The sequence below is a fragment of the Emiliania huxleyi genome, assembly GCF_000372725.1.
Source record: "Emiliania huxleyi CCMP1516 chromosome Unknown EMIHUscaffold_1233, whole genome shotgun sequence".
In the NCBI taxonomy this organism is placed as follows: Eukaryota; Haptophyta; order Isochrysidales; family Noelaerhabdaceae; genus Emiliania; species Emiliania huxleyi.
This window is the reverse complement of record NW_005201356.1, coordinates 2,688-9,950: the sequence shown is the minus strand read 5'-3', so window position 1 is coordinate 9,950 and position 7,263 is coordinate 2,688. Positions and strand designations below refer to the sequence as shown.

The 7,263-nt window shown below is 64.4% G+C and overlaps 5 protein-coding genes across 5 annotated transcripts in view; 1 reads left to right on the top strand and 4 right to left on the bottom strand.

Annotated features, from left to right (window-relative positions):
• Window positions 1-205: 205 nt before the first annotated feature.
• On the bottom strand, window positions 206-1,022 carry EMIHUDRAFT_122357 (hypothetical protein; the record flags this gene model as incomplete). The annotated part of the gene is made up of 2 exons (XM_005789961.1): window positions 206-333; window positions 520-1,022. Coding segments are annotated over 2 exons (631 nt in total), but the record flags the coding sequence as incomplete, so codon positions are not given.
• Window positions 1,023-1,403: 381 nt separating this feature from the next.
• Window positions 1,404-2,329, bottom strand: EMIHUDRAFT_460498 (hypothetical protein; the record flags this gene model as incomplete). The annotated part of the gene is made up of 4 exons (XM_005789960.1): window positions 1,404-1,606; window positions 1,892-1,950; window positions 2,025-2,097; window positions 2,283-2,329. The coding sequence occupies 4 exons, from the start codon at window positions 2,327-2,329 to the stop codon at window positions 1,519-1,521; spliced, it is 267 nt and encodes an 88-aa protein (XP_005790017.1). The 3' UTR covers window positions 1,404-1,518.
• A 767-nt stretch (window positions 2,330-3,096) lies between these two features.
• On the bottom strand, window positions 3,097-3,769 carry EMIHUDRAFT_252033 (hypothetical protein; the record flags this gene model as incomplete). The annotated part of the gene is made up of 3 exons (XM_005789959.1): window positions 3,097-3,209; window positions 3,383-3,423; window positions 3,537-3,769. 3 exons carry the CDS (start codon window positions 3,767-3,769, stop codon window positions 3,097-3,099), a joined length of 387 nt encoding a protein of 128 aa, XP_005790016.1.
• A 1,527-nt stretch (window positions 3,770-5,296) lies between these two features.
• Window positions 5,297-6,079, top strand: EMIHUDRAFT_122356 (hypothetical protein; the record flags this gene model as incomplete). Its single annotated transcript, XM_005789958.1, has 2 exons — window positions 5,297-5,862; window positions 6,040-6,079. The coding sequence occupies 2 exons, from the start codon at window positions 5,297-5,299 to the stop codon at window positions 6,077-6,079; spliced, it is 606 nt and encodes a 201-aa protein (XP_005790015.1).
• A 519-nt stretch (window positions 6,080-6,598) lies between these two features.
• The window catches only part of EMIHUDRAFT_252031 (hypothetical protein), a gene marked incomplete at both ends in the record, with an annotated part of 2,629 nt that continues 1,964 nt past the window's right edge, over window positions 6,599-7,263 (bottom strand). The window contains 3 exons of the mRNA XM_005789957.1: window positions 6,599-6,741; window positions 6,813-6,937; window positions 7,094-7,179. Of these exons, the coding sequence (XP_005790014.1) occupies window positions 6,599-6,741; window positions 6,813-6,937; window positions 7,094-7,179 (354 nt within the window). The remainder of the gene's footprint in view (window positions 6,742-6,812; window positions 6,938-7,093; window positions 7,180-7,263) is intronic.

Genomic DNA, 7,263 nt, shown 5'->3' with positions numbered 1-7,263 from the left:
CGCTCGGCAACGCGCCTGCGGGAGGGGTGGAGTCAGAGGGGTGGCGGCGAGAGTAGGGGTGGAGTCAGAGGGGTGGCGGCGAGAGCAGAGGTGGAGTCAGAGGGGTGGCTGCGAGAGCAGAGGTGGAGGGAGCGGGGGAGGCGGCGGAAGGGAGGGGGGGGGGAGGGGGGGAGGCGGCGGGAGGGGAGGCGGTGGGTGGATTCACCGCAGCCGAGGAGCATGTCGCGCAGCGAGGCGCAGTCGCCAGCGACGTTGGAGAGGCACCACACGGCCTGCTCGCGGGTCTCGACGGAAGGCGAGGTCTGAACGAGGTTGAGGAGCGGCGGGATGGCCCTGCGGGAGACGGAAAACATGTTGAAGAATCAAACAGGATTTGGGGGCGAGTCGCGGGTCGCAGGGAGGCGGCGTGGAGGAGGGGAAGTGCGTTGCGTGGGTGGCGGCGTGGGTTCGGACTAGGTGGTGCCAAACGGGGACGGCGGCCGCGGGTTGGCGAACGGGTGGGCGGCGGAGGCTTCTCACCCCGCGTCGACGACTGCCTTGGCGTGGTCGGTCGTGCCGGACACGATGTTGGTGAGGCACCAGGCCGCCTCGAAGACGACCGCGCCGGCGCCGCCGAGGAGATGGATGAAGACGGGTACCAGCCCCGCCGAGATGCACTCGTCGATGGGCGGGCCGCCCGAGAGGGAGAGGAGCTTCCGCAGCCGAGTCACCGTCGAGAGCGCCGCCGCGGCATCGCCGCAGCACCCGCCCCGGACGTACTCGTGCACAATCGAGGCGAGCCTAGGCACCTCCGCCGCCGCCGAGCAGGCGTTGGCGACCGCGTCAGCTGCGGCGGCTGCGGGGTCAGTGGGCTCCTCGGCTGCGGCATCGGCGGGCTGAGCAAAGCGTCTCTTGGCGAGCGTCTCGTCCTTCTTTGCCTTGCGGAGCTCGATCTTGTTCTCGTTGCGGCGCGAGCGGGCGTCGTCAGCGTCGAGGCCGCGGCTTCGGCCACGGCGGGAGGGGGAGCTTGGAAGGGAAGGCATTGCTCGTCGTCGTCGTCGCTCGTCGCCGCTTGTGGCCCCCACAACGTTTGAAGTTGCGTTTTCCTTCTCGTCCTTTTTTCGATCTTCTTTTTTAGACGGTTTGGCCGGCGCCATGTGGCGCCGGGCCCCGCCCTCCAGGGCGTGGCGCGTCTAGTGCCAGCGACGCAAACGGCAACGAGTAGTGTTGCACCTCTCGCAAGTGTTTTGCGACGGGTAGTGTTGGGAGCAACACGACGCCGATCGTTGAAAGTACCTCCTGTATCGGAGTTTTGTGCTATTGAAGAGGTGTGAACGTGAACAGAGTCATACCAGCACCGTGGCTGGTTACGGCACGCATGGGGGGCCTCCCGGACGTATGACCCTAGCCCAATAAGTCCCACAGAGCACATTTCGATTTTTGACAGAATTAAATGCACTGCCCCCGCACGGTACTAACTATCGTAGTTTTGTGCCGGGTGCCCTTCACGGCACCACACCGCCGCAAGACAGCCCGAGATTAGCCTAGCAGCGAGTGGGCATCGCCTGCCGGTCGGCTGGGCACGAGCCAAGCACTTGGGCGGCCGTCAACCGAGTCCGAGCGGCGCCTGAGGTGGGTGCCACGGCGTCTGCACGAAGGCGTGGCAGGGTGAGGATCCAGGAGTGGTGTCTGGTGAACGCCTCCCCGTCGGGCGCGCGGCGCGCCGGATGGTCCGCCGAGGCCGCAGCCGCCCCGGCGGCGGCGATGGGGGCGGCGGGGCCGACCCGGCCGGCGTTTGTCGGCTCCACCTACAGAAGAGCAGTCTCTGTGGGTCGACGATACTAACTCGGTAGTAACGCGGAGCGGTGCTGTGCGGCGCCGAGTTGTGCGCGAGGCGACCTCCTGAGGCTACCTGAGCTGGCAATGGATGCCACCAGGACGCACGGCTAGCAGGAGCCAGTCAGGCATGCCCTGCTGTGGAGCAGAGCCGGCTGGCGCACCGGCGATACTAACTCAGCGCGCCGCGAGAGGCGAATCTGGGCGACTTTGGAGGCGCAGTTCTCGAGCTTGCCGTCGACGATTGATGTCGGGTAAATTGTCACTGCCGTCCGGGAAGGTCTTCTCTCAACAGGCCGAGCGCCGTGGCCTGGCTCGGCTCGCCGCGGACACGGCACGAATTTATCGCGCACAAAACTCCCGAGACCTCGATACTAACAAAACTCCGATACAGGAGGTAGCAACCACTCACACACGCCTCTAACCAACTGGCTCAGTTGAAGAGGCCGCTCCCACAGCTCTCACACCTATCTCTCTGGTACATGTACACAATATTGGAAGCGTTGTGGACCATTGGCCTCCTAAATCTCTCTCTCTCTCAACTCTCTCTCCGTAAGTAAGACTTCGGAGAAGGCATAGAGCTGTAGAGCTCTACATCCGGCGCATGCATGACGATTGACGATGTGGAGTCCGATGTAGAATAAAATATTCTTACCTTCAAGCCCCCCTCCGAGACTAGGGACAGTCACACCCCAGTATCAGACCAGGGGGAGTGCCCCCCGCCCCCACTTGCCCTGACTGCGCAGGATAGCGTGCCCCGAAAAACGGCGACACATAGCGGGGCACACTGCGCAAGGAGAGGGTGCGAAGCCAAGATTGGGGTTCTAGGTTCGCTCCCCATCGGTGACTCGCGAAGGACACGGACACTCGGGGTGGGGGGGGAGGGGTCCCCCAGAGAGGGGGCTTTGGGTGGGGCCTTGTTGGGCCGGGAGTCCGATGTAGTTCATGTAGAGGCGCGCTACAATGTGAAATCTCTACAACAAGCCTAGAGAACACAGCCCCCTCTCCCTTTTCTCCCAGTCAGTAAAAGTACTTGGAGCACTTGGAGTGCAGTACGTACAACAACTCTATATCATAAGCGGCGAACGAGGCACGGCGCTCTCCGACATGAGGCGCGTTGCACTTGCCAGTGCTGCCCTGGCCTTCTGTCTGCCCGCCCAATGGGTGGCAGGTGCCTCTGCTGCTGTGGCATGCCTCACGGCTGCGACTGGCCGGCGCCTCGGCGCGTCAGCTCGGCTCGGCGTAGTGATTGTGGCCAGCCCAACTCGCCTGGACTCAACGCTAAGCCAGGAGCTCCCGCACGCGCTGGCGCGAGGCATGGCGCATGCAACGCGCAGCAATGCTCGCCTCGCCTCGCGCAAATGCGACCGTCCTCGCAGCCGACAGTCCACCGCCTGCTAAAGAAGCACTGCGATGAATGCGGCACCGGCGAGGCACGGCAGGCTGGTCATGACGCAGTCATAGGGTGTTGTGTGCCGTCAGAGGGACTCTCTATATGTCAGGGATAGTCAGGGCTGTCCATCAGAGCTCCAGTAAGCTCGGAGACACCCCATTAGCGCGGCTCGACCTCTTTGAGTCACTGCCTTCCCGGCGGTTTTGCTGTGGAGCCTCTACAGCAAAATCGCGCTCTACAGCCGAGTCACCGTCGAGAGCGCCGCCGCGGCATCGCCGCAGCACCCGCCCCGGACGTACTCGTGCACAATCGAGGCGAGCCTAGGCACCTCCGCCGGCAGCAGGCGTTGGCGACCGCGTCAGCTGCGGCGGCTGCGGGGTCAGTGGGCTCCTCGGCTGCGGCATCGGCGGGCTGAGCAAAGCGTCTCTTGGCGAGCGTCTCGTCCTTCTTTGCCTTGCGGAGCTCGATCTTGTTCTCGTTGCGGCGCGAGCGGGCGTCGTCAGCGTCGAGGCCGCGGCTTCGGCCACGGCGGGAGGGGGAGCTTGGAAGGGAAGCCCGCATTGCTCGTCGTCGTCGCTCGTCGCCGCTTGTGGCCCCCACAACGTTTGAATGTTGCGTTTTCCTTCTCGTCCTTGTTAGATCTAAATGCTGTTCTCCACCTTCCTACATACATACAGACATGCTGTGTCGTCAATAGCGACTGGTTGCTGCCCTGTGAGCGTCCATAGACACCTCACACAAGCCCACACGTAGTCTCGTCCGTGGCTGCCTTGCGGACGGCCGGCGAGCGAGCGAGATTGCTAGAGGCGGAGCAGTCTGTCTGTGCTCTAGCCTCGCACGTTACCCCATGTCGCCTGTCTGTGTTGTTTCTGCTGTTGTCTGTACCCTTGGCACCGTGGGTGCTGGGGGGGCGACAGGGTTGGGGGCGTGGCCCAGAGTGGCGTAGTGCGGTACGATGTGTGGCAGAGCCCGCGGCTGGCCGAGTGTCTTGTGAGTTTGTGTGTCTGTGTGTCGCTCGCACGTGTCGTCCTCTCTTCTGTCCCGCGTCCACCCATACCGCTTTGGTGTCCAGTGTCCGGAGTCTGACTGTTCTTGTGCTTCTTCGCCTTTTCTTTCTGTATTTTTTATAATTACGATTATATGAATATATGTGTATTGTTGTGTATGCCTAGGGCGGAGGTGCAATCTCGAGGGTGCAATCGTGGTCAGACCCGTTATCGGTCTCAGTTCGAGCGTGCCAACAGGCTGAGAGTCCCAAGAGCTTGCGAGGTTTCGCGTAAACCGTAATGTTCCGTATTGCGGAAGGATGACACAGCCTGCGAATCAATCACACACGACGACACCATGAAACCATTGACACAGCATACGGGCATCTATTTTAGCGCCGCATCCACCGGGCAACGAGCGCCGCGGTCTCCTGCTTCGTCGCGCGGGCGTGCTGCTCGCTCTTTCGCTCCTCGCTCTCGGTTTAAATGCCCGGCGCGATTTCTTTCGCTCTCCTCCAACACTAGGCACAGGTACGGGACTGGCGCGCACTGGCACTACACAGGTACATACACCACGCGGGAGAGCCGATCGATATAAGATTCTAATTGTTGGTTTTCAAAAATATCTCAGATTCTCGTACAAAAAAACCTCTCCCGCACAACACCGGCCACGGGACTCACCTGACAGCACCTGACAACCTGACAGCCAGGGCTCAGCGTCATAATGTTAACGAAGACACCCAGTGACATCAAAACGCATCCTATTTGGCGTTTAGCATCTAAGCTCGAGCATCTAGGATGCGTGCGTGTATCATCTGTGTATGTAGATGGGGTGTCGCCGCCCCTGTGCCCTGACGCCGGGCGCCGACCATGTCGCGCCGCCCCGGAGAAATCGCCATGGAGGAGAAATGCCATGCCGCACCACTGCTAACTGGTCAGCGGGGCCAGCGCTGTGCGGGGGGCAAGGCCTGTTTGGCACGAAGAATAACGCGCGCACAAGGCGCGGCCGGGCGCCGCTTGCCAGGCAGTGCTGTCAGACGCCCTTACATCGCGCGCGCCTCCTCCCGCCCCCGCAGGCGCGCTCACTCTCCGGGCGCGCGGCATGTCGGCGTCCACGGCGCAGTCCTCCGCCCTGCGGCTCATGAGCGACCTCAAGACGATGAAGCAGAGCCCGCCTGAAGGCGTCAGCGCGAGCCCGATGTCGGAGGACAACCTCTTCGTGTGGGGGGGCACGGTCTTCGGTCCCGACGACACAGCTTGGGAGGGGGGCATCTACTCGATGCGGCTGACGTTCACCGATCAGTACCCAGACAAGCCGCCGCGCGTGCGCTTCACGTCAGAGATGGTGCGCGGCAGTGTCCCCGCCAGGGCCGTCCGCAGCGCGGCGGCGGCGCGTGGGGGCGGCGAGTGCCCGGGCGCCCTTCCCGGCCCGGCCCGACCTCCTTCCATCTCACCGCCACCACCACCTCGCCCTCCGCAGTTCCATCCAAACATCTACCCCGACGGCACGCTCTGCATGGACCTGATCCAGGACAACTGGTCCCCGATCTACTCGGTCTGCTCGATCCTCATCGCGATCCGTTCGCTGCTGACGGACCCCAACTGCGCGAGCCCGGCCAACCCCGAGGCGGCGCACCTCTACCAGACGGACAAAAAGCAGTATGGCCGGTGCGCAGTGTCCCGCTCCCCACCACTGTCCCCACTCACCACGCCGCACCCCTGGTCCGCCCGTCCGCTGCCGAGTGACCGGCACGCGCCCCTCCGTGTCGTCTCCGCGCCCCCTGCCTAGCCCGCACGCCCATGCACGGTTCGCCACCAACGCGTCCTGCATGCGCGCGCCCGCAGGAGAGTGCGCCGCGTCGCAGAAAAGTCTGTGGGCGGCTGATTGCCGCGGGCAGAGAGGGCGGGTGACACTTGATTCTGGGCGAGTGGGCCGCGCGCGTTGCCGCGAATGGCGGCAGCGCCGCGCTCTGGGTATGCAGTGCATGGGCACGGCGCGCGCAGCACCGCGGGGCTTGTGCGCAGAGGAGGACGGGGCATGTCGTCTCCTGGAGTCCGCTGCCCGGGCCGTGTGGTGTGTCGGGCGGGACCTCCCGGGGCGGCGCGGAGGGCTCCGATGAGGTCTGACGCGCGATCCCGTCTGTGTTGCGCCGGGTTGTGGCTGTGGGGTGGTTATCTCCGTCTCTGTGTGCGCACGCGCTCGCGGCGCTCTCGCTGCTGCCGAGGCACGCTCGAGCTCGCGTCTGCGCACATTCCCCCTGCAGCCGTTGTACACATGAAATAACACATCGAGAGAGCGTAGAGTGTCTCTGCACTCTGGGTTTCAACGACGACTCACACTCGTCACACGCGTGTGCCGCGCTCTGGGACCGCTCTGTCTCTGCAGGCGGCCCCAAAAGCCCCGCTAGGCGCTACCTCTGACGAGCTCCGCGATAAGGTAGTCGTCCGAGGCCCAGCTCCGGCTCAGCCGCAGACCCGCTGCCTCGGCCAGCCGCCGCGTCTCCTCCTCGCTGAACTTGCGGCTCTGCTCGACAAAGACGCGCTCGCCTGTGGCACGGGCCCTCAAGCTCAGCGCCGGTCCGCGGAGGCGAAAGACGCTGTGCACTGCGGCGACACACCTGCCGCGAAACGGCGAAGCTCCCTCCGCCCTCCGCCCTCCGCGGGGACGGAGAGGACGACGGCCCGCCGCGCCTCCACGTGGGTGCGCACCGAGGTGGAGGCGGCGTCGTACTCGGCGACATGCCTCGAGGCGGGAAGGGGAGGGGAGGGCGGGGTGCGCCACGGAGCGAGTAGTGCGTGGTCGGCGAGAAGGCGACGAGGAGTGAGAGACAGGAACGCCAGCCGGTCAGGGGTGGGGGGAGGGGTGGGGGGAGGGGTGGGGGTGGTGAGAGACAGTCACCGCCAGTCTGCCGTGTCGAAGTCGGTGCCAGTGATGTCGTTGACGTGTGACAGCGCGTTGAGCGTGAAGGCCGCCGTCCAGCCCTCCTGTTCACAGGCCGTCGGATGTGAAGACGACGCCGTCCGACCGTCTCGTCTACCGGGGAGGGGAGGGAGGGGGAGAGCGAAAGA